The sequence below is a fragment of the Botryllus schlosseri genome, chromosome 5 (assembly GCF_051294905.1).
Source record: "Botryllus schlosseri isolate E-star chromosome 5, Bs_hap1, whole genome shotgun sequence".
In the NCBI taxonomy this organism is placed as follows: domain Eukaryota; kingdom Metazoa; phylum Chordata; class Ascidiacea; order Stolidobranchia; family Styelidae; genus Botryllus; species Botryllus schlosseri.
The window spans coordinates 25,654,424-25,680,936 of NC_137240.1; the positions used below are offsets into that span (position 1 = coordinate 25,654,424).

At 42.1% G+C, this 26,513-nt stretch overlaps 2 protein-coding genes across 2 annotated transcripts in view; one reads left to right on the forward strand and one right to left on the reverse strand.

Annotated features, from left to right (window-relative positions):
• Positions 1-26,513, forward strand: part of LOC145439505 (exocyst complex component 2-like) — a 276,760-nt gene that overhangs the window by 238,571 nt on the left and 11,676 nt on the right. The window lies entirely within an intron of this gene.
• LOC145439504 (uncharacterized) lies at positions 11,934-16,457 on the reverse strand. The gene has a single exon (XM_080316982.1). The coding sequence runs from the start codon at positions 16,024-16,026 to the stop codon at positions 12,478-12,480; it is 3,549 nt and encodes a 1,182-aa protein (XP_080173108.1). The 5' UTR covers positions 16,027-16,457; the 3' UTR covers positions 11,934-12,477.

Sequence of the window (26,513 nt, forward strand, 5' to 3'; positions counted from 1 at the left end):
AAACCGATAGCAGAGAAAATGGAGACTGAAAGTGATATTGAAACTACAGCAGTTGTCACACGTTTCGAGCATTAAATGCGACTCCATGCGCTGTGTGCGTTGCCAAAATGATTGGCGGCGATAAAACCTTGAAATAAAATAACCCCCGCATGTTGGCCCAAACGTTCGACATCGATATGTCTGAATAATCCAGCTCCGCAGCTTGAGCCGCACTTATCAAATAAGACCCGGAGAGGAAAATAATGAGGCCCGTGTCGAATGTGAATTAGGAATCATGTTGGTCTCAGACAACATATACCGCGTTACTTCGATCTCGTAAGCTTTTCAGACAAATCTGGTGTCGGACCACCCGAATTGTAACATCAAACTGATTGTATGATAAAGAGTTGGGCACATTTGTCATCACCAGGTCATACCATCGTAAGATCTTTGATGGGCCTATCGCTTGTTGGCTATATGGTACCGAACACCGTTGACTTGGAAACGACCAAATCAACCACGGCAGATCGTTCATCACGCGACCAAAATTAAATTATGCAAATATTACGTACATGGGGCGATAGATCTAGTGCGGTAGCGACCTAAATTTATACCCTTCGCAACCAATACTGTGAATCAGTGTTGGAATGACTCGAGTCACCTTATTCGTATGACTTGACTTGACTCGAGTCACTTTGCTAAAATGACTTGACTTAACTTGACTGGGCGTATCAGGACTGTGGCTTGACTCGTGACTCGGAGCAAAATTCATGAGTTAATTTCAAGTCATCAAGTAATCGGTGTCGAGAAAAATCACTGTATCTTGGATATGTTCGGATTGTTCACGAAACGCTGGAGTAATCCATGAGACCAACCAATCATTCAATGAACGTGCGTTTTACTGGGCATCCATCGTTCTCTAACAACTAAATTGACTGCAAACGAAGTGATCGAAGCTTACAGCTTGCGTTGTCGTAAACTAATATAGTAAAGTCATTTAATAGCAAAATGTATATTTCTGTTCTCTGTTCTTACCGTAACCAAACCTCTGGTTTTATTGAAATTGAATTCTAATATAGTTTGCATAGTCCTCGACCATTGGCGCAGGCTCGAATTGTATCATATAAATTTGTAAATGGGTAATGAATTGCATGTTATCGATTCGTTTCTCTGTTGTCTATTTTGGCTGGTAACTATAAACTGCCAAGGCTATGCAATTAATTGGGCAGTTTAGCAGTTCTACGTATATATGTGAGCGATACATTGCCTTCTTGCGTGTATATTCAACTCTATACTCCTTCATGGGTTCAAAATCATTGACCACTCAATCTGTATTTCAGACGGTTAGCAAAATACAATGACGTAATAATGTCTCATACTTCGAAAAAGCAATTTCACTTAAATTGTGAATTGACTCGTGACTTGACTTGACTCGACCTGACTCTAGTCACCTCCAAAAATCGAGTGACTTGACTTAAATCGAGTCACCTTCGAAAATCGGTTGACTTGACTTGACTCGACTCGAGTCAAAATGTGCAATGGCTCGAAATGACTCGTTACTCGAAGGTATAGTGACTTGATCCCAACACTGATGTGAATCACTGGCGTAACCAATGCCGTTGCCTGCGGTAGATCTAGATAAGCGGTTGGTGGGATTCCTTGCTTGAAACGCTAAATATGACAAAATTAAAAATGTTTGGTACGCCAGTTGGTAATATATATATTTTTTGACATTTTGGCACGTTGCATACGAAAGGTTGCCGACCCCTGGTTTACAAGGTGATTCCAAATAAATTCGATCAGATGGTCACTCACTGATTCAAAGGTTTATAAGTAATTTTGGGGGTAGGTCTGGTATCAGAGTTGGATCAATTACATTATTTCAGTTCAATTACAATTACAATTACTTTCATGCATGTTTCAATTACATTACAATTACAATTACTCCATTTTAAAAATATCAAATTACAATTACAATTACAATTACTCCTTGCATGCTTCAATTACATTACAATTACAATTACAATTGCTGCTGTTGAGCATGTAATTGAATAATCATAAATTCAACCGTGCTCCTTGACAACCGTAGCGTCGTATTTAACAACAATTCAAGTCTAGTTCAGATTGTGTAGTAATAAATGCGTTTATGTGCGTACATAGTATGCTATGTAAGATGTCATTGTGACGTAATATAAGCGTGTTTTGTATGCTCGGTAATTATGGCTCACATAATTGAAAATGTAAAATGTTAGTTATCTAATTTCCTACGGGTTAGGATTAAGGATAGGGTGCAGTATGTCGTTGAAAAAGTATTATAATATATGCACGTGTTGGATTTGCGTATATAGTATATAATTAAATAAATAATATTATTTTTATCGAGGGACGTAGGAATTAGGATGAGGAGTAAAAACAAAACCGTGCTTTGTCAGATAAGACGTTATATAATATCCAGTGGTCTGGTTAGTTAGCCAGACGAAGTAACGATGCAGCATCGTGATCTGAAATCGTATTGTAGATTGCCGACCCACGGATAGATGCGCAAGATGTGAGTCACGGATGAATGCACCGACAAACGTACTGCAGAGCCGGCTAAAAGCAGCAAACTTTGTAGTCCTAGAGCTGGCGATCCATGCGTCCAAATTTGATGCATCTGGTCTTTATCGTAAGCAATTGATGTACTAATTCCGAAAATACAAAATAAAATCTCGTCAGGGCAATGTAACTGCTCCAAAATAGCCGTTTAAGGCCGACTGTTCTGAAAAGTGAGAGCGCTGCAGCAGCATGACCACAACAATTACCAAATACGCCCACTCGCCCAGCGATTGTTCAGAACAATGCCGATTCCCAGACTTTCACGACTATTTTGGGATGGTACCATTGCCTGGAAATATACTTTCATTGCGGAATCAGTGCGACACGAGCTTTCGATTACGACCATACATGTCAAATTTCGACGCTTGGATCGCCAGCTATGGGACTATCAATTCTGCTGCTTTTAGCCGGCTCAGCAGTTCGCTTCTCGGCGTATTCAATCGTGAGTCACGTGTTGCGAATCCATCCGTTGATTAGTAATCTAAATATTGTATACAATGGCAGCCGAGGCCAGCATAGCGGTAAAAATAAAAAAAACTTCGCCCGCAAGGGCGCAGTTAAGGGCTTCCGCGAATGGATCCACCAAATTCCTTGTCGACATTTAAAGAGAATGCATTATAAGTCAATTATTTTATGTTGTGCTTGTCAGGTCTCAATAGCAATTTAATGTAATTGAAATTGTAATTGAGCAAAATTTTTGTCAAATTACAATTACAATTACAATTACACAAAATAAAAATGCTTCAATTACAATTACATTACAATTACATTAAAAAATGTAATTAATTACATTCAATTACAATTACAAATTATAATTGATCCAACTCTGGTATCTAGCACTGAGTGCAGCAAGATAAATTTGTAAAAATTGTATTTTGAAATGTGACTATTCTGTGCTCACTGCTCACCCAACCATGAAGTTTGATTTTGACATTGCATTCGACATAACCTCCATAAAACAGCGTAGACATGTCGTTTTGTGTTATGACTTCGTTATGATAAGGCGTCATTGGTATGGGATTGATATGACTGTGACTTCGAACCAGCACCACCCTAGAAGTTTTGATCAGTATCAGTTTAATAATATTTTCATCATTTCAAAACACCACAAAAACCTGCGATACAATGAAAAGATAGGAAGGAGCCGAAACGACTTGGAGTAGTCTTCGAGATCAGACACCTACCTTGGCCTAGGCGAAGTAGAGAAGATCGAGGCATACTTACTGAATGAAAATTAAAGCAAAAAAATATAGCGACAAAATGAGGTGGCATATGGCGGAACAGGCGAGATCGATATGTTAGGTCGTGGTCCGGTGTTATATCATGATTCACTAATATTTTTAAATGAATTGAATTGAGCATGAATTGTAATAGCAGTAACAAGTATATGATCTAAAAAATGTGAAAATGAAACACAGAAAAATATAGGATGGGAAAAGATTTTGTATCATTTGTAGTTGGATATGGTTGATAGTTATGCGATATGTGGAATGTGTTCAGCGGACAGTTCACCCTGGATACGTCATTTTATCGGTGGGTCTGCGACATCTCCACGAACGTAATATGAAGCATCCCGTACATATATCTTTCCACGAAAATTCTTCGTGTTCTAAATCCAAACTTCGAGTAGAGACGAATGGCTGGGATATGGGCAGAAGTTGAAAGGAGAAAAACTTCATTTGCGTCCTTTTCTGACGAATAATCGAGCGCTTTCCTCATCAAGAGGCTCGCCGTTCCGCTTCGTCTGTATTTCTTGTCCACAGACAATCTCTGGACATTTTCGACATATCAATATCAAATACCTCGGTGATCAAAGAGCAGTAGGCCTATTTCGTCAATAGTTTCATTGCTATAATAACTAGTAGAGACTGATCTAGATTTTCTCTCCTCTCTTCCGAGTGGAGCATACGGATACCAGAGGGGCGAGATAGCGCAGTGGTATAATCCGCGGCTGCAACACCAATGGGTACGGGTTCGAGTCCGACCGAGGTCGACTTCCGAATTCCGATACCTAAGTGTTGGAGGTTTACCTAGGCTCCTCCTCGCCACCTCATCCGCGTCAGCGGTGTCTTACAAAAGCCTAGAGGTGGGCCGTGCTATAAGTCGGCAGTTACGAAAAAAAAAGAAGAATATCGGCCTGGTGTAAATGACCACAGTAGTCGACAAACTCCATGAATACCCCAAACCAAACAAACAACAAACAAACGGATACCAGTGATTGCGACGTAATAGCCTACACAATATCTACCAATAAGTAATGTGGTTTTAGGCATAGAATTTCCGAGGTCCGTTTATCACAGGGGTGGCCAACCTTTTCAGCCAAAGGGCCACATTTGATTGACGATCTATTGCGCGTGCCACTAGCCGCGCGAAGCGCGAAAATTTTTCGAAGTTCATAGGTCAATGATATTGTCACTTGACTATATTGCGGGCCTGCTGTATATCGCTGGGCTCAGTTTGCAAGGAATGGACTATTCGGTCAACAAGCGTCAATCATTTTGTACCTAGGTTTCAGAGTCGACGGTCTTTCTGCGAGCGCAAATGCAAGGTCGCATATGTTGAACGACACTTTGTCTCGTAATCGCGAATATAGTTAGACTCAATCTGATACATTAGGCGTTCTTTACTTTCATTTTCACAAAGGGGTAACAATATTAAAAGCAAGAAATTGAGTACCAACATGTTGCGCGAAGCGTGTACAAAATTTTTACTTTTGATAAATCTATCGCAAATTATTCTGCTTTATTGTAGTGTACGAAGATCTACCAAAATGTGACTGGTTCATGGATCTCCTAATGCGTCAAAACTGATATTTTAGTCATCACGTCTCAAGCGTTGCGGCCAGACTAATCAAATTTTTGGTTGGCCCTGCAAGTTCACAATCTGTGCAATCCATTTTTGATAATATTACTCATTTCGAAAATTACCTCGCGGGCCACCCAAAACCTTCTCGCGGGCCACGGGTTGGCCGGCCCTGGTTTATCAGTATAACGTTATAACGATTGGTCTAGCTCAAGGGTTGGCAAATTACGGCCCGCGGGCCGCATGCGGCCCACGAAGGCATCAAGAAACGCGATACAAATATTGATTAAAATTTACTGTAAACAATCAAATTACTAGAAAAATTGATTAAACTTTTTCTTAATAAATTTTATCATTATATTGAGTAAGTCATAATCCTAATATTCCATTTTCTGATTTTATTGTCAGTAAAATAGCCTGACCTCGGGGCCTCCGCATTTTGAAACGCTTCGGTTGCTAAATATCCAAGACAGTTGAAACGGAAAAGAGCTAGTTCGGATCAATATTTTGATTTTAGATTAGACCTTTCAGTGTTGTAATTGGAAAAACCGATTGCTGCGTGTTTTTTGGTAGATTCGTCCTCTATATGCGAAGTTAGTTGTAGATCATTCAAAACTTCAGTCTTAGCTCATTAATAATCAGCTGTTTAAAGTAATACAAAAAGCTGAAAGTTGAAGATAAATGCTATGAATGCTGCAATCAATTAAGAATCAACTGATGGTAGGCATACTTCTGTTCCGGCGTTCTGTTCTGGCAAGGCAATATATATTACTTGGAATAATATGACATTGTTATAATGAATTTGTTGCTGCAATTCAAATCACCATTTAAATCCAAACATACTAGGCACAATTCATAAAATTATGAGCTGCAAAATTAATCAAGAAAATTGGTAAAATATTTGAGACAATAGCAAATTATGTTGATGTCGTCCCACAAAAGAACGTGAAACAAGCAGGTTTAATACAGTAAACCCTTTGCTGAAACGCATTTAAAGGTAAGATGTCGGTGTCAGCATTGCGTGTTCTGAAGCTTGACCAAACACGGAATCAACATATCTATAAGCCGATCTTTGCTCACTTATCAAAATTTACATCCTATCCTAAGAATCGCCACAACCTACTTTCATCCAGTATTTCGGCACATTGATTCAGGATGGCCAGTTTATAAAACCTCGGTACTGTTTCTAACGCATGTGCGTTATCATCAAATCAACATTTAAATTTTTTAATATACATATAGGCATTATCTCTAAGTCTTCGGTTTCTTTATATCAGAGGTTTTCAAAGTATGGGCCGCGGCGGGTATAATTCTTGGTCGCGATGGCATCAGAGCGATCTTCCAAGTATGAAATATTTGTTGAGTTTCAACGAGAATTCTTCGCGCGTGGCGTGATTTCCGGTGGATCGTTTGTTGTTGTTGATAATTATACATGATATAGATATGGCACTTGGCCTTTTGAACCAATTATTCAAGGACATTGCAAACGAAAAGAGAAGGTCGTATAAACGGTGGATCGTTTGATGATTTCCGAGGACACTGTCTTGGGTACTTTATCGACAAATAAGCGTGACACGTGGGAAAGTCATTACAACAACTTGGCTTGATCATGAAAATGTGCCGACTTCTGTAAAACATAAATTGGTTTGAATTCATGACAAGATTTATCGTCCGACCTTGTGTCCCCTAAAAACGCTGTCGGGCACCATTAGGATGCTTTAGTGTAGGCGTGTGCAACGATATCTAGTGCGGGACTACGAGAGCGAGAGAGAGAGGAGTTGCGAGGCCAACCCCTTGCGCGCCAGGACACATGAAGGCATTAAGTTTCGGGCAACATATCAATCAGTGCGGTGCCAAAAAGATTGGCGGCGATAAAACCCTGGCCATAAATGACCGTCGCTGGCTGGCAACATCGATATTGATATGTCCGGTAGTCGAAATGGTCGGTACTGAATAGTCTGAGGAGACAGTAGTACAAATGCGACCCGCATGGTGAAATAATACACCCTAATTTAGAAGCCCATCGAGTCAGACATGTTCCGTGGAGCTGCATTGCGTACGACTGCTATCTACGCGCTCTCCATGTCGTATACATGCCGGTAAAATGTAGCATATATTTATAATGTATACGATTTGACAGTGGCGGCTCGTCCTATAGGGCAACTGGGGCATTGCCCCACCTAAAATTCTGTTCAATAACAATTTAACCATTTATAGACGCACACGCACAGCAATCAATATATACCGAGATCACAGCGAAACCCGCGTTCTTCTTGTGCTTTCGCTAACAAATGCCCATACATAGCGAACTCTCTGCGAAAATCGAATTCTCTTCTGTGTTTTCGCTTTGTGAATGCCTAGCCGGGGCTTGCCCCGGTAGCGCTCATAACAAGCTTTCACTATCTATTCTCTCAAAGCCGCGCACAATAAAGAAACGGTCATTTACTCTCTCCTATTCGTAAAATGGCCGAGCAAGTGGGGCAACTATGCCGGTCGCCCTTAAGGTGTGATGTAACAATCGTATCTATATCTGAACTCGGTTACCGTGATATGCGTTGAGTCGACCTTTGCTGGTATATGTCGATTTTGACGGTGTTTCGCACCATGATAATTCTTGAAACTTGGTATGCTATGTCGGTAGTATTTAGCACTGCTCCAAGTTTCAGGCTTGCTACTTAAAGATAAGGGTAGTAATTTCGTTTCCGAAGTTCAGTGTGTGCTGATCTATCATGTACATTGTACAGCAAACAGATTTTACTCAAAAGCCGGTATTGGGCTCCATTGATTTTGACGATGTTCCATACCGAGATCGGTCATGACATTTGGCACAGTAAAGTCTTAATGTTAGTATCGACCGCTGTAACAAGTTTTAAGTTCGTCACTGAACTATGTGGGTGGTAATTTCGTTTCCAAAGTCGAGTGAGAGCTGACTCTTCATTTATCGCTAACAGATTTACGCAAAAGCCGTTATTGGTCTCTATTGATTTTAACGATGTTCCATACCTAGATCTGTCATGAGCTTTTGCACGGTATGTCTTGATTTTAGTATCGAACGCGGTGCCAAGTCTTAAAGTTGACACTCAATGATTGAGGCAGTTATTTCGTTTTCGAGGTCGAGTATGGTAGAGATGTGCGCTGATCTGATACTTAGCCTACCTACATCATTGCGGATCTCACGCAAAAGCCAGTGTCTGTCTGTGCTAATCTAGTCTGCGTCCCATAACGAGATCGGTGATGATATTTCCAATGGTATATCTCGATGATCGCATGAAACAGCTAACTAAGATTCTCGGTTTGCATTCAAATATTCGCATAATTTAATGTTCGCCAATGTGCATTTCACTGTGAAATTGTGGCCTTCAAACCATTTGCTTACAATCCCCTGTCTAATGCGATGGCTATTTCATTTTCGATGTCGGCTAACAGCTGATCATTCGATCAGCCTATTCCTCGATCTATTTTACTCAAAGTTCGGTGTTCGTCTGTTTGTATTGATTTTGACAGTATACCATGCCGGAATGGGTTATGAGATTGCGAATGCTACTTCTCGATGATTTCATGTAACAGTATGCTAAGTTTACGGCTTTCATTCATGTATTTATTGATTAATATATTTTCCAACGGCGATTTCGCAGCAGACTTATAGACAGTAAGCCGTATGTGTTGCGTCACAATCTCCAGTTTCAAGGCCAAAATGTACTATGTTGTTCCGAGAACGAAGTTCCGAGGCCGCTGTCCTTAGTTCTTCAAAGACCATTCAAATTGATGTTCTGGATTCAATATGACAGGCCCAATCTATGAGATAACAATTGCGTATGTGTCCGAAGTCGTTGACCTTTGCAGTTAGGCTTACGCAATCTCTCGAGTTCTAGTCATTGGAATTAGTCTGGTCAAGTCAAGTGCGAACATGAATCGTATTGAATCTTTGCTCCGTACGTAGGCTAGTTTACGAAGTTGCCTTAAGCGTAAATTAGAGGTCTAGAAATTGTCCAGTCCATTGATCCAATCGTACGCCGGGTACCTCCGCTTTGGTTGCCTATCACCTGGTCGTAACTCGTAACCACCAGCTCAGTGGTCGTAGCACACCAGGATCGTGTACGCAACACTTTCGGACGGGCTTAGAAAAATTGGGGGCCTATCGATTTGCGTAATCTCTAACTATACCATGAAATCATAACGCATGCTACTAAGGATGACCTGATAATTTATTCGTGGCATAGGGACGATTCTTAGTTCACGTACATTGTAAAATAATCCTTTGATTAAAAAAAAATGAATAAAACATTTGTTACCACACTTGAAGTCACGGCTCACCGGCAAACCTCTCGCGGCACCTACGTTAAAATCACTGTTGTCGGGAAATTCATGTGACCATCATATTAAAGTTACTTTTTAACGTTGGAAAACGCCATTGTGACGTCATGTTGATAAAAGTCGCTCGCAGCCCTTGCCCCACCACCCGATATTGTCACGAGCCGCCACTGCGATTTGATGTGTGAGACTTGGGTCGTGAGATGCCACTAAAACTCGGATTTGGATTGCAGTATTATATAATCGAATAAAAGCTTGGATTTCGGTTTACAAATGCGATTTTACCACAGTGCGGCCCGCGAATGTAATCATATGTTGAATGCGGCACGCGAGCTTAAAAGTTTGCCCATCTCAAAGGGTGGGCTACAGGAGTAATTTGAGGTGGGCCACAGAGCTATTTGGAAAATTGTATAGACTTGGTGAAAAGTATAGTCATATTTGTTAAATTCATATATTCGAAAATAAATTGATATTGGCGAATTATCCGTATGCTATAGGCCTACATAAAGCTTTTCATCCGACTGATATAGTGACACGTTCATGGATTCACAATGTACAAGTCAAGAATGGGAGGGGACCAGGTGGCTTTTATGCCCCGGCTATGGTAACCTACGGCCCATCAGCAAAGAAAATGATTTCGATTATATAATAACTGGAAGTTAATGCTGAAGTAACCAAGTATTCCGGCAGTGTCATACGGCACCACCGCAACGAATCGTAATGGATTGAGGATTTAGCGCAGCACATTAATCCTTGCGTCGGTTTAAAATGTCCGGCCATGAAGGCATTGTGCATAATGTAAGAGTAACATGAATTGATTGTATCATTGCATTTAATGTTCTGACATCGCAACTTCAATAGGTAGAAGACATAATATGTATATTGCACAGCTAGTATAGGCTGCTAAAAGTTTCTTTCTCCACTTCTCTGTTGTAGCCTATCACATTCATCAAAGAATTGTTTGAACCAGACCCAGAGTGATTACATTATTCCCCACCATAGTGAAACTATAAAACCCCAATCACACAATGGATGCGGCGATTGGATGATTGATTTTCGCGACGTGGGTGGAACAGCGGTAGTTCACAAGAGTTATGCGATCTTCGAGTGCCGTAACTGTCGCACCCCAAAGCCCCAATCGGGGGGAGCTCGAAGGGGCCCAAAATTATATCGTTGGTTTTCTCTTGGAGGAGGTCTATGGAACTTGAAAATTTTCGTCGCGCTAGCCGCGATTTCATGCCCTTACAGGCCTACATTTAAATATGATTAGTAGCCTAAGAGAAGAAAGTGCATATTTTAGAGAAATAGGCATGATTACCAGACATCGAACAGGACTATGACTCTAGGATAAGAGGTGGGCCACAGAACATTCTAAAGGTTCAGAACAATGTTGAGAAGCCCTGAGCTAGACTACAGAGTTTTCAATACGAGTCACCGCCGCACCCATAAGAACCAACGCTAGTTCGCGACCGATCATACTAACTACTCGCGATTGACAACAAACAAGAAGAATGGTGTAATTGGAAGTTTTATTTCGAGGGAGATTTTTTCGAAATTCTTGTACCCATGTATAATACGCACTCCCGATTTTAGAACAAAAAATTGATGAAAAGGTGCCCTCTTTTTAGATTTCCAAAATATGGTAACCCTAGTACTGATGTAGGATGCTTTCACCTCAAATTCCATTTCAGCGGCAGTAGTTGGTATCCTACCAATATATAGTGAGCGGTTATAACTGCAAATCTGGTCACGCAGAGCAAGAAAATGGAGCAGAGCGCTGTTTTGTTGAAATGCACCACACATTTTGTCCGGTTTCGAGATGACTCCTGCGTATTACGAACTAGAAATATGATAAGTGGCATTTGACACAGCTGATTGCAATATAGCTAATATGAAAAATGGCTATTCTGGTTCAATCTAGCAACTTTAGGAATTAATACAGATTTAGCGACTTTTTTTAGCGATTTTATTTCAAGATTTAGCGACATCTAGCGATTTTCAGCACCCGTTTTAGCGATTTTTGTCCATCCGGAGTTGGCAACACTGCACAGCGGTGGTCTCTGATGAAGTACTTTTACCTTTTCGGAGTACTCAAGTAGGCTTATTTGCTCTGCTTAAAAGATGAGATTACTGTATCTTCCATATTTGTGGATGTAACTGCTCCCAACGTAAGGAGAGTTATTGAAACCACTTTTTGTATTGTACTCAAATTCCACGACCGATCCAGACAAATAATGATCCGTAGATGAAGGTAGAAATGATATGTATTGCAATAATTGATGTAACGAAGGAATGTCCAAATACAGCAAATGAAACTGGGTCGTGAAATTAGGTTTTAAAATAGTGGTCGCCTGCGGTTAGAGTTATAATAATGGAGACAAGCCTGCACGAAATAGAATACAAGTTGAGGACTATAGCGACCACACATAACGTAAGCAACAACGTACATTCAGCTAACCGAATAAACTAAAGAGGCGACGCCGTAACAACATATAAAGGACGAAACACGCGGCGCCTAATCAACTAATGATAATAATCACTAAACTAAACACTGCAGATTACTGCAGTAACATGGCTCCTCCGAAACTGCAATTTGATGAAATTGTGGTTTCGCAAACAAATTAATTCGAAGGCTCCCATCGTCGGGGATCGACCCACAAATACATACTACACGAAGAGCTGAAGACACGTATACGTACGATAAGCATACAGTATTCACAAATTCTCAATCATTGATGTCATAAACTAAACACGAGACAGATGCATGCACATACACAGTGAACATAGCGGCTACTGTTCTGTCTTTAACGACCACAAGTCTGATTCAACTAGTAATATCAGTTTGTGTATTGGCCTTTCGAGATACGTAGGTTTTCCGTTAGAGTCTCTTCGTCCAACGAGTATCCTTGCTTTCCTCACCAACCCATCATCTGAAGGATAAACGGATTCGATTCTCCCCAGTTTCCAGCGATTTCGTGGCAGATTTTCTTCCGACAGCAGGACGACATCACCGACTTTCAGATTCGGCACGACGCGTGTCCACTTTCTTCGGCGTTGCAGAGATTGGACGTACTCCTTTCTCCACCGATTCCAAAATTCGTTGGCCATGTACTGGACTCGGCGCCACCTGCGTCTCAAATAAAAATCATCTTTTTGAAACACACCAGGTGGAGGCAGAACAATTTTCGATTTCAAAGTTAATATGTGATTCGGAGTCAAAGGTTCCGGAGCTGAAGGGTCATTAATGCTTGAAACATCTAATGGTCGCGAGTTAACGATACATTCAACTTCACAAAGGAAGGTTCTGAAGGACTCGTCACAGAGCATGTGACCGAAGTTATTCAGCAATGGGTCAAGGGCCGATTTTATCGTTCTAATTTGACGTTCGACATATCCAGACATGTGGCTGGCATGCGGTACCGTAAACTTGAACTCGAAATAATCACAATTTTTCGACAACAGAAATTCACTTATTCTTTGCTGATTCATCGTCTTCAATTCTCTTTCAAGCTCGTTACTCGCGCCGACGAAGTTGGTTCCACAGTCACAGCGCAATTGCTTGATTACTCCTCTCCGACAGATGAACCTTCTCAAAGCGTTTATGAACGAATCCGTGGTTAAAGTATTCAGTGGCTCCAGATGAACTGCTCGTGAAGACATGCAAGTGAAAACGACACAATACCTTTTCATCGTTGACCTGCGTTCTTTGATGTAGTATGTTCCGAAGACATCACAGCCGGAGAAGGTGAATGGTGCCTCTTCTTTTAGTCGATCTGGCGGGAGGTCGGCCATCTGTTGGTTCTGCATCTTTGCCCTGAGTTTCTTACAAACCACGCAATTATGTATCACCTCTGATACAACAGATGGACCTCGAACGATCCAAAAGCCACGTTGTCTAACTGAGTTCAAGGTTGTGTACCTACCCATGTGATTTACACCTTCATGGAAATGACGAACCAGCCGTCGTGTCAGAAAGGACTGTCGTGGCATTATTATAGGATGCTTCACATCGAAATCTTGACTTGAGTTTCCAATACGGCCACCAACACGTAGTATCCCGTCAGTGTCGAGGAACGGATTCAAGCTTGCCAAACTTCCACCTGTTGGTTTCTTTCCAGCCGAACGATTTTCAGCGCCATGTTCTTCTAAGGCGTTGATCTCCTGCGAAAACACTTCTCTCTGGAGAGAACGGATAATTATTTTTTCAGAAGTAATCATTAACTCGCTGGACAAAGTGGAGGGTTGTTTTCGCAATATGTTTATGTACCTGAGGCAGTTGGCTACGGCTTTTACCATTCTTTTCCATTCCGAAATGGACTCCAACCGATTAATATCGATGGATTGGAGACCACTAACTTCCGCGTCCGTTTTGACCTGAAACGCAGTCGCTTTTCGCATTTCAGCATTAACTTCCAATGCATCTCGTTCGGTTGGCTTGTAGTCGTGATCACTAGCAACGACGTATGGTCCTGCTTTCCACAAAAATTCAGGACCCTTCAGCCAACGACAATCATATGTGAGGTCTTTGCCATCGATGCCACGACTCGCATCGTCGCTGGGGTTCATCGCCGAGCTGATATGATGCCACGAGCTAGGTTCGGTGAGGTCATGAATAGTTTGCACCCTGTTAGCAACAAACACATTGAAACGTTTCGACTCATTTCGGATATAGCCCAAAACAACCATGCTATCAACCCAGAAATACTCCTTTATCGTTTCGAACTTCAATTCATTTCTCAGGAACTTACTCATCCGAGCAGAAACAACAGCAGCATTCAACTCCAAACGTGGAATAGATACCTGTCGCTTCAGAGGGGCAACTCTGGCCTTGCCGATTACCAACGAAACATGGGCATTTCCTCTTTCGTTGACCAAGCGCACGTAAGAGCATTGACCATAAGCATACGAGCTGCTGTCCGAAAAATGATGATATTCAACAAGCACGATCTTACCAAAACTCGGCGGCTTGAAACAGCGGTCAATGCGCAAAGACTCGATCGATGATAACGTTGAACACCACGCAACCCATCGGCGCTTCAGCTCGTCTGGTACTTCGTCATCCCAGTCCGTCCCAGCTTTGCAAAGAGATTGCAGAATGAGTTTCCCTTCCAGCACCACTGGCGATATGAAACCCAACGGATCATATACGGAGTTGACAAAGGATAAGATGGAACGCCTGTTCACCGCACGATCGGACAATTTGATGTTGAATCTGAAACAATCATTCTTAACATCCCAAATTAGCCCCAATGTTCGAGTGTTAGGCACGATATCATCACATAGGTTTATTTCGCGATATCCAGTCGCTCTATCTTCCGTTGGAATAGAATTCATTACCTCTGCACTATTGGAAACGAATTTGCAAAGTCGTAACTTGAAACTAGCGCACAGTGCTTTGCTGCTTTTAACCAAACTCACGATTTCTTCAACAGAGTCCTTCGACGTAATACCGTCATCCATGTAGAAGTCGTCGCGTATGAAATTAGCCGCGTCCTGACCAAACTGACCTTCTCCGTCATCAGCCGCCCGCTTCAATCCAAAGTTCGCACAGCCTGGTGAACTTTTTGCTCCAAACAAATGAACCTTCATCCGGTATTCCACCAGAGGTCCATTCCTGATGTCGTGATCTTGGAACCACAGGAATCTTAGAAAATCACGATACGGCTGCGATACAATAAACTGATGGAACATGGCTTCTATATCTGTGCACAACGCCACGTGTCCTTTCCGAAACCTGCAAAGAACTCCCAGCATCTCATTCAGCAGTATTGGGCCAGATAACAAAACATCATTCAGGGAAATTGAGCAATATGGAGCAGAACAATCGAACACGACTCTGATTTTATCCGGTTTATGCGGGTGATAAACTCCCAAGTGTGGTATGTAATTCACTTTGCCATTTTCGATATTTCGGTCAGTTTCTGGTACTACCTCAGCCCAATTGTTAATGACATTTTCCATGAAGGTCACATAGTCGGCGGAATACTTCTCATCTTTCAGAAGGCGCTTTCTAAGTTGTCCGATTCGCTTTACTGCTAGCGGTTTGTTATTTGGTAACGTTGCCGTACTGCTTTTCAAGGGTAAAGGCATTTCCAAATGACCATCACATCTTTGAAATGTGCCTTCTTTGAGAATTTCGACGAACCTACGGTCTTCTATTGACATTGGAATATGCTTACCATTGTGTTCCGCAAATTCAATCTCAAACATGGTTCCTACTGATTGAGGTGTTAATACTTCTTTACATTTCGAACCGAACACAAGCTTGTCATCTAGGGCCGTAGGTCGAATTAACGTTTTGTGACAAATGACGGAATCCTTAGCAACGTCCAGACACATTGGACCTACAACTCCCCAACCTAATATGGTACGCACGCCATATGGATCATTGTCCCCTCCAGCCACGACGTCTCTCGGCCGCAATGCTTTCGGTACGTCAGTGCCGAGCAATACTGAAACATCCAACTTAGAGTCGTACGGGACAAGCTGATCACATACCTCTGTGAGATGTACCCACTCCTTGCAGATTTTACGGTTGGGAATCTGGGTGCGACAGACTGGAATCTCCTTTTCCGTGAAAAGTGTCGCCACATCAACTCTTTCTTTCTTGTCATAGCTCAAGATCTCCAAATCCTTGACTTTCTTGCAAGGCGTGTTGATGTCTCTCCCGGCAAGAGTTGTCAACGATATCGCTGTATCCTTTCCATCTAGGTCAAGCTTATCAAACAGTTCGTCTGAGATAAAACTGGAGTTGGAATGGTCGTCAAGGACGCAATAATTAACAAAGTACTTCACATCTCGCATTATGTTTTGATCTAACCCAAACAGGTACAATGAGCGCGCTGCTTATTCCTTTACCATTTGAATCGCATATCTGCGTACATAGAGAAGTTGAGGTGCTAACTTCCTTTTCATGATCTGTGTCAAGATGAAGGCATGTAGGATGCCTTTTGTCACATTTGGAGCATTTTGCTCGCATGGTACAGGATCTTGAAATGTGAGTTTTACCAGTTTTGTTGCCACAGCCGAAACACAGATAAAGAGCATAAAATACCTTCTTACGCTCTGCCATGGTTTTACCTTGCAATTCAAAGCAGTCAGCAATGTGATGATCTCCTTCACAATGCAAACAACTTGCTTTCTCTACTTTGAACGCGAAAGAAGTTGTTTTCGGTTTCGGTTTGCTCTCGATGTTTCCGCTGTCATGCACTTCAAATTCAGGCTGATTCTTGATATCGGATTGGTCCTTAACAAATCTGACAATGTTAACAAATGGCGGGTAACTGTCGTCGTTACCAGTAAACCGCTTGTATTTGTGAACTTCATCCATCCACCGGTTCTTCAGATACAATGGTAGTTTGTTGACCACAGCCGGTATTTGACAAGACGCATAGTCGAGCGTTTTCAAGTCCGTATTTCGTTCCTTGTTGGCTGAAACTTGCAACAGGAAATCAGAAAATTCGCGAAGGTCATGCTTACTTTTGACGGGCTTCCACGCTTTCAGTTCATTGATGAAGGCGCTTCCAATCGACGTGCTGCCACCGTATCTGAGCTTCAGCTCTCTCTTTGCAGCGAAGTACGATTCCTCGGTATTATTCAGGAAGTAACCATCGACAACCTTCAAGGGACCGTCACCTAAATATTGCCGTAACAAATTCATTTTTTCGTTAGTATTTTGAACTCTGGACTCTACCAACGCCTCAAACGATGCTTCCCATTTCGGAAAATCCAAAGGGTTACCAGTAAACTTCCACAGTCGAATGCTTGGAAGTCTTTGAGCTGATATCATCTCCCTCATCATTGACAGAAGTAATTCCTCGTTGTGTTGGAGACCATCGAGAGCACCGCGAGCATTTGTGTTCGATGCTGTGATATTTGGAGATACGCCGGATCTATTCACGGGATCCCGCGGTATCTGTGCATTACCTGCAAACATTGGCACAAAGTTATCGGAATAGACGTTAAGCCTATTAGTTACTGGTGGTGCAGACGGTGCTTGAGCGATGTGTCCTGCGATCGTATTGATTGAATGTCCGGCGCGTGAATAATCAGCCACGCGAGATTCATTGGCCACCACACGAGTACTAGATTGTGGTCGGTCACGAACATCAACTGTATCTTCAACAGGATTCATATCTGGACCTGGTGGGTGTTCGTCAACGGCGATGCCTGTTGTTGGATCTTGACGTGAAACAGCTGCTGGCTCCATGTAGGACGATGGCTGACGCGAGAGATCCTCTAACTCTTCCATGAGACCGAATGGATTTTCCACTCTCTCTACTTGCCTACACTCTCTTACGATAGCTTCCTGCGTAGCCATCTGTTTCTTCGTTTCAAGGGCATCCCGCTCAAGCTTGATGGTGGTTTCATGCAACACCCTCTTCTTCTCGAGTTCAGATTCTTCTTGTTTGAAAGCTAAACCCGCTTTCAGCACGGCCGCCTTTTCCTTGGCTTCTCGCATCTTCTGTATATGCGATTTGACACTGCCAGCTTTCGAAGAACGTCCAGATGACTTGGTTCGACTTGACCGACTGGAACGCGAACGTCTTTCGCTTCTAATATCCCCAAGACGCTTCGACACTTGTATCTTGATCTCCGTTATTTCAGCTTCCAAACGTTTGAAGTCTTCTTCACATGGGCCATACTCTTCGTCCGGAAGAACATCTTTCATTACTTTCAGAATATTTCTTAAACTGTCTCTGTGCTGTAGCATCAGTTTCAAGGATTCCCCTACTTCACTTTCATCACTCGATATTATTGCGATCTCTGAGCATTTTTCCATTCTCCGGCTCAGATGTTCAGTATTTTCTGAATATCTTGCCTTTATTTCTTTGTTCTTATTACGTGTCGCCACCGGCCGCTTCTTCACTACATCAGACGGTCCTTCATCGTCATGTTCGCGGTCATTGCGGTCGTTGCGCGGTACATTAGCGTCATCAGCGGACGCTGCGCCCACATACGCGGTGTCATCGGATACCTTTGCATCAGCGGACGTTGCGCCCACATGCGCGGTTCCATGGGCGTCATCCGATGCCTTAACATCATGATCACCCATCTCGTGATTGGTTGGCGTATCTTCTTTCGAAGCCATCTTCGAATTGCTTCAGCCTCCTGTTCTTTCGACAAGCGTATATTTTAAAACTGTAACTGCTCCCAACGTAAGGAGAGTTATTGAAACCACTTTTTGTATTGTACTCAAATTCCACGACCGATCCAGACAAATAATGATCCGTAGATGAAGGTAGAAATGATATGTATTGCAATAATTGATGTAACGAAGGAATGTCCAAATACAGCAAATGAAACTGGGTCGTGAAATTAGGTTTTAAAATAGTGGTCGCCTGCGGTTAGAGTTATAATAATGGAGACAAGCCTGCACGAAATAGAATACAAGTTGAAGACTATAGCGACCACACATAACGTAAGCAACAACGTACATTCAGCTAACCGAATAAACTAAAGAGGCGACGCCGTAACAACATATAAAGGACGAAACACGCGGCGCCTAATCAACTAATGATAATAATCACTAAACTAAACACTGCAGATTACTGCAGTAACAGTGGATATTTCAGAAATACGTCTACGAATGGTACGGTATCATTTGAAAGGGGAATCGTTTTCAATTCTACCGCAGCTTTGGTCCCAAACATTTGCTTTGCAATTCTAGTGCAAGCCGGAAGAATGATTTTCTCTGGTTCCGAGTGAGGTTTTGAATTTTTAGCTATTGTAGTTCCGCTACCACATATGACCTGCTGCGATCTCGTTGAAACTTCGGGCTGCGCTTCGAAAAGATTTCATGAGGTTTGTTTGATGATAAACTCCGCCTACTACCGCATTGTCACAGGCCGTGTTATTTTTGGCTTCGTCCTCTAAATAGATAGTTTCAATCTCGAATTAGTCATAAACACGCTTTATTTGGGTCAGTTTATCAAAAGAAACCATGACATGTGCAACATCCACTTAATTATAACCAGTGCCAACAAACAATAAGAAGAAGAATAAACTTGGCCATTTCATAGTTTATTAATATCAAACGAAACCACAAAATGTGCAGTGTCAACTCGGAATCGGTACTAAAAGCAAAAAGATAGTAAAGTCTAACGAACACACTCAACACCTGATTGTTATAGCCGTTGAATAGACTTAAATTGTTTGCAGTAAGAAGAAAAAATCTAGCGATTTCATTAGGTTAATGATATCAAACGAAACCACAAAATGTGCAGTATCAACTAGGAATCGCTGCCAATAAGCAAAAAGGAAGAAAAGCCTAACGAACACACTTTGTTTGCACCGTAACAGTGCTTCCAAACTCATGTCAGTTAAGTTTCTCCTGAAATCAGCCTCGAATTTTGCATTGTGGTCGAGTTTGGCATTGTGACGCAACAAGAATGTCTTGCAAAACGAGACTGCAGCTCAGGAGAAAGAGCCAGACAGTTTGTTGCGTCAGAATTTTAAACTCGTTCACAATGCAAAATTTGTGGTTGATTTTTGGGTTCCAGATCCATGAGCAGAATACAATTTATATTTTCGTAATCAATACAGCAGCGGCGTTCCATTGATACCCGTTTTATCAAATTTAGCGCTCGGCAAACCGGTAAAAAATGGTCGTAAAATTGCCTTTGTACAAATGGAAAGCATTACGTAAACCAAATGCAAAGCTGTTCAATCTCGCTGTGTCCACGCCATTCACGACTCTAAGCTTTCACCCCTAATGGGTGGGCTGGACCCCAGATTAAGAAACCTGCCCTGCACACACGATTATGGCATTTTCGAATTTTTATTTTTGACAGTTTTGGCAGTCCGTGGACATATTAGCATGCGACACAATAGCAAGCGACACTTGAGCATGCGACACTTGAGCATAGCGACTTTTGGTCACATGACCCATGAGACCAAAAGCCATGTGGCGACTCGTGGCCACGTAGACACATGAGCACAGAGACATAGCCTATTAACATGAGGACATATTAGCATGGGGACACATGAGTATAGGGACACACGAGCATGGATACACGTGAGCATAGGGACACATCAACATGGTGACAATTTAGTAAGTGCCACATGAGCATGGTGACACATGAGCATGCGATACATGAGCCTTGACGACACATGAGCATGGGTACACACGAGCATGGGCACACATGCGCATATGGACACATGGGCATGGGGACACAGAAGCAAAGTGGCACATGAGCATGGGGTTACGTACGCATGCGACACTTGAGCATGCGACACGTTGATATGCAGACACTTGCGCATGCGACACGTGGATATGCAGACACTTGCGCATGCGACACTTGAGCATGCGACACTTGAGCATGCGTCACCTGAGCATGCGACATTTGAGCATGCGACACTTGAGCATGCGACACTTGAGCATGCGACACTTGAGCATGCGACACTTGAGCATGCGACACTTGAGCATGGTATACTTGAGCATGCGACATTTGAGCATGCGACACTTGAGCATGTGACCGTATAGATTTGTCTGAAAAGCTCCAAAAATCGCTGTAAAGCGATGAAGGTTGTCATTGCTCCACATATTGGAATCGTTTACACGTAGCCTATCAGACGAACTAAAGGAATATATCCTTTTGTGAGACGAAAGCGATTCCAAATTCGCATTTCGACACGGGACTTATTATTTCATTTTGCGGGTCTCATTTGATAGGAAAGTTTTACGTGCCGTGGGTGGGTAGGGGGAACATTAGGGTTCGAAGTGGGTTAGGGTCCATGTTGGGGTTAAGGTATCCCAAGATTAGGGTCGGGGTGATGGGTATTAGGGTTGGGAGGGGGATATTAGGGTTGGTTAGGGTTAGGGTTAGGGTTAAGGTTAAGGTATCCCAAGATTAGTGTTAGGGTTTGGGTTTGCGTTAGGGTTAAGGTATCCCAAGATTCAGGGTTGGGGTGATGGGTATTAAAGTTGGTTAGGGTTATATGACAAATGATCAAGTGTCGCATGATACCTTAACCCTAACGCAAACCCAAACCCTAACACTAATCTTGGGATACCTTAACCTTAACCCTAACCCTAACCCTAACCAACCCTAATATCCCCCTCCCAACCCTAATACCCATCACGCCGACCCTAATCTTGGGATACCTTAACCCCAACATCATCATCATCATTGGTTTATTAGCAATTTTATCAGTTCAATACACCACAAAAATGCGATACAATGAAAAGACAGGAAGATGTCGAAGCGACAAGGAGTAGTCTGTGGAATCTGACACCCACCTTGGCCTAGGCGACGTAAAGAGGGGGCATGCACACTGAATGAAAGTAAAGAAGATAGTATAGAAGAAGAATGCGACAAGAAATAGGGCGGCATGTCATGGGAAGCGAGATCGATAGGTCAGTCGTGGTCCGGTAATCTTGAGGATGGACTGTATGGACCCTAACCCCCTTCGAACCCTAATGCTCCCCCTACCCACCCACGGCACGTAAAACTTTCCTATCAAATGAGACCCGCAAAATGAAATAATAAGTCCCGTGTCGAAATGCGAATTTGGAATCGCTTTCGTCTCACAAAAGGATATCTTCCTTTAGTTCGTCTGATACGTGTAAACGATTCCAATATATGTGGAGCAATGACAACCTTTATCGCTTTACAGCGATTTTTGGAGCTTTTCAGACAAATCTATACGGTCACATGCTCAAGTGTCGCATGCTCAAATGTCGCATGCTCAAGTGTACCATGCTCAAGTGTGGCATGCTCAAGTGTGGCATGCTCAAGTGTGGCATGCTCAAGTGTCGCATGCTCAAATGTCGCATGCTCAAGTGTCGCATGCGCAAGTGTCTGCATATCCACGTGTCGCATGCGCAAGTGTCTGCATATCAACGTGTCGCATGCTCAAGTGTCGCATGCGTACGTAACCCCATGCTCATGTGCCACTTTGCTCTTGTGTCCCCATACCCATGTGTCCATATGCGCAGGTGTGCCCAAACTGCCCATGCTCGATTGCTCGTGTGTACCAACTATACCCATGCTCAATTGCTCATGTGTCGTCAAGGCTCATGTATCGCATGCTCATATGTGTCACCATGCTCAAGTGGCACTTACTAAATTGTCACCATGTTAATGTGTCCCTATGCTCACGTGTATCCATGCTCGTGTGTCCCTATATACTCATGTGTCCCCATGCTAATATGTCCTCATGTTAATATGTCTCTGTGCTCATATGTCTACATGCCCACGAGTCGCCATGACCAAAAGTCGCTATGCTCAAGTGTCGCATGCTCAAGTGTCGCTTGCTATTGTGTCGCATGCTAATATGTCCACGGACCAGTTCTACTGGCAGCCACCCACAGTTCAATCCATGTCTGCTTTTCTCTGCGATCAATCAACGTAGTGCGCAAAAGTTAATTCATCCCTGGAGGCACACGATATGTCCGAATTCACGGGAGATATCGATTGGGGAAATGACAGCAATTTTGATATCACAAATGTACAAACTTCACATCAAGCCATTTAGATTATTGATCGTTTGCTGTAGACTAGAATTATTTAGCGCATAATTTCAAAATTTCGAATAAATCCCTCGCAGCACCCTTGCGAAACGTAAATAGCACACTAGTGTACCGCGGCATACCAGTCGACAACCGAATTGGGTCAATCTGATCACTTGGGCTGAGAATGTATAAAATTTTGACAGTAATATGTGAAACTACCAGCATAATCGACGAAATTCATTCAAGAGATTTAAAAAAAAAATTGCGCTCAGCGCGACTATAGACCAAATTCAACTCAATTTTCCTGACATTTATACTAGCGAATTTGGTGCATATAGTAAGGCTGGGGAATGAATATAAACTTCTATAAGCAAAGTAGGCCTAGATCTGAAGAAATCAGTGATGTCACGCAACAACAACACGGGCTCTCCGCGGTGTAAAGTTCCCAGTATAGTCAATTCCACATGAGTAGGCTACATGAGTATTTGTCTTTCCGCCGGAATGCGTGTTTTGAAATGATGAAAATAATAAATAAACGAACGAACGAAAACGATTATTAACTTGAGTAAAATTAGAATACTTGACGGCCGTTCGCGGTCCGCCGTTTAGATTCGAACGAATTTGTCACGGTCCGCTCGGTCTGCTGTTCTGACCGAAGTTGCCACATTTGGCCTTTGAGTGCCGATTTCCTGAACTCGTCAACCCTTCTACGTTTTACCAACGATGTTTCGTACGTTCGTACTATTTTGACACTACGAGCTTTGTTTTACTGAAAAGTTGTTTACAGCGTAGTTCAGATATTTCAGTGCTTCTTGTTCTGGTTCTGGCTTCTATGGAAGTACACTACCGCGTATATGGTTCTTCTCCCACTCCGAGTTCATCCGAAAATGTATATGCTCGAGCTCGAGTCAAATCAGACATGTTGTATGGCAGTGGTTCTCAACCCGAGGTCCTCGAAAAATGAATAGGCCTAATAACCTAATTCTTATTTTTTTTAAATTAGGCTACGGTAAAGCCATGGGACAGTTTTGTTTCGTAGTTGCAATAACTTCAGGACTCACAATATTAGAATAGTCGTCTGATAGAAAAATATCCTACTGTCCAAACTCATTTTAATTGCCAATAGCCTACTGAAATTCGTTATTTTCTTCCTAATCTCTCCAAATGAAGGGATTGAAACCTCGCGACGACATCCATTTTTTCCTGTGCTATAGCATAAGCACTATTCCTGAATAAATTTAGGATGAGATGCTAAATAAGTAGAAATGACCAGAGGCTGGACGTTGACTAGTTGACCCTACCCAGAGTCATATCGGTCACACCCTGTCCTATACCGTAAGTTCATTTATTGTTGTTGCATGTGCCAATGATGTTTTCTTTACGGTTGGACAAATCAATAAATATCTCTCTCTTGTATGTTCATTAAATAGCCTACTCTGTTTCTCAATTTTGGTGCCATACCGTATACGTTGCGATCCCACAAAAAGGTGTCGTCGGAATCGATACACGTTGATATTACATTCGTCAGCACCTATCTGTGTGGAAATATCTTCGGCACTCGTTTATATCAAATCGAAGACGGGGATTTTCAAGTAATAAATACAGCTGTAAAATTCGCTTCGAAATAATAGAAGTACGTCTACCCAATTTCTACATATATAGGCTACTATGATGTTATTTTCACGAAAAGTCATTTTGTTGGTGTTTCTCAGAAGCCTGTAGGGTCGGTACATTTCAGGAGCTCCATGCCATGTTCCCACCTTCTCGAAACGTCATTAAAATTGGCATGCTTACAGAGCTTTGTTTTCTGATTTCAGAAATCCAAATTTCATCAAAAAAGGTCGACTAGAAACAAGGTATGACCGTCCAAAAATTGATATTTTTGTGATCGCTCAAACGGAAAAAATGGCAGAAATATATACATGTAACTTAAATTTGCCATAATTCGATCAAATTAAGGCTGTTGACTCGTTAAGGGCGAAACTTTCACACTATTGGTCATTTACAGCACACTTATTGCATTTTCACCTTCTTTGACACTTGTGGCCGCCTAGTTTGACCTTTAAACCCATGCTTTTACTTATAACATTTGAAGGCACTCATGCATGACATCAGTTTTTTATCATCAAGTGTAAGGTATCATTGGAAAGCCCTTGGAAAGCACTTTCAAAATCAACAATCAAATTAGTGGATATTTCATCGTCACATTAGAAAAATTTGTTCTAAACAAGTGTTGAAAAAATTGTTGAATTTCGAAATATCCAATATCCAGTAATTTTATTGTTGAATTTGATAGTCCTTGTCAAGAGCTTTCCAATGACACCTTACACTTGATGACACCACCTCTTAGCCAAAATATATTTGCAATTAAAAATGACGCCACGCGTGAACGATTTTTGAAGACATGAACAGAATCTCGGGGTTAAAGGTCAGACTATGCAACCTCAGGTGTCAAAGAAGGGGACACAGTATCAAGTAGGATGTAAATGAACAAGTGTGAAAGTATCACCCTCAACGACCCTAATTTGACCAAAATATAGCAAATTTAAATTGCATGTGTAAATTTCTGACGTTTTTTTCGTTTGAGCGAGCACAAAAACAGCAATTCTTGAACGTCCACATCTTCGGCTGTTCTTGACTGATTTTTATAAAATTTGTTTTTCTGAAATCAGAAAGAAAAGTTTTCCAGGCTTACCAGTTTTCATGAAAATCTGAGATTGTGGGGGCACATTTTAAATTTTTCTGGAGCACCTGAAATAATCTTACCCTGTATGGAATTGGTGTCCTGTGCTCACACCATGTTTTATTTTTTAAGTATTAAATTACTTTGACTTTGAAATCATCGCTGCTCCCTGATAATCAGGCAAAAAGGCCAGCGATTCCAATCAGGCTCAGATGCCTACAGTTAATACACAAGACAGATGACGGTTGCTCGATAATTGGGCTGAATTTGAACGAAAACTTGTGTGGTCCGCGGAGGTCCGTGAAGCTCCAATAGGGTTCCGCAAAGACAAAAAGGTCGAGAACCACTGTTGTATGGGGGTGTTTTTGGACTGTGTTGCCATTTGGACAATAATGTCTGGGGACTGGTGGTGTGTCTCGGTTCATTTTCTGAAATAAATCTTGTGTGATGAGAGCTTTTCTGCATAGAATAAGTAATTAAACAGAAAGTTCTGCGTGACGTTGCCACCAATTCATCTCTGGTAGAGCATTTACATCTGATCACGCCGAATAATGAATTATGCTGACGTCACAAAGCGATACCGGAGTCCTGATACAGAATAAGGTGCTCGTGCTTGACAATCAACAAGCAAGCTTGTCATATACCTAGTCCGGCGTACACCAGGTCTATTTTACCACATTGTGTTGT

What these genes read in the sequence shown, in the direction of transcription:
- LOC145439504 (XM_080316982.1), bottom strand. Translation starts at nt 16,026, where the DNA reads ATGTGTCTGGACGTTGCTAAGGATTCCGTCATTTGTCACAAAACGTTA.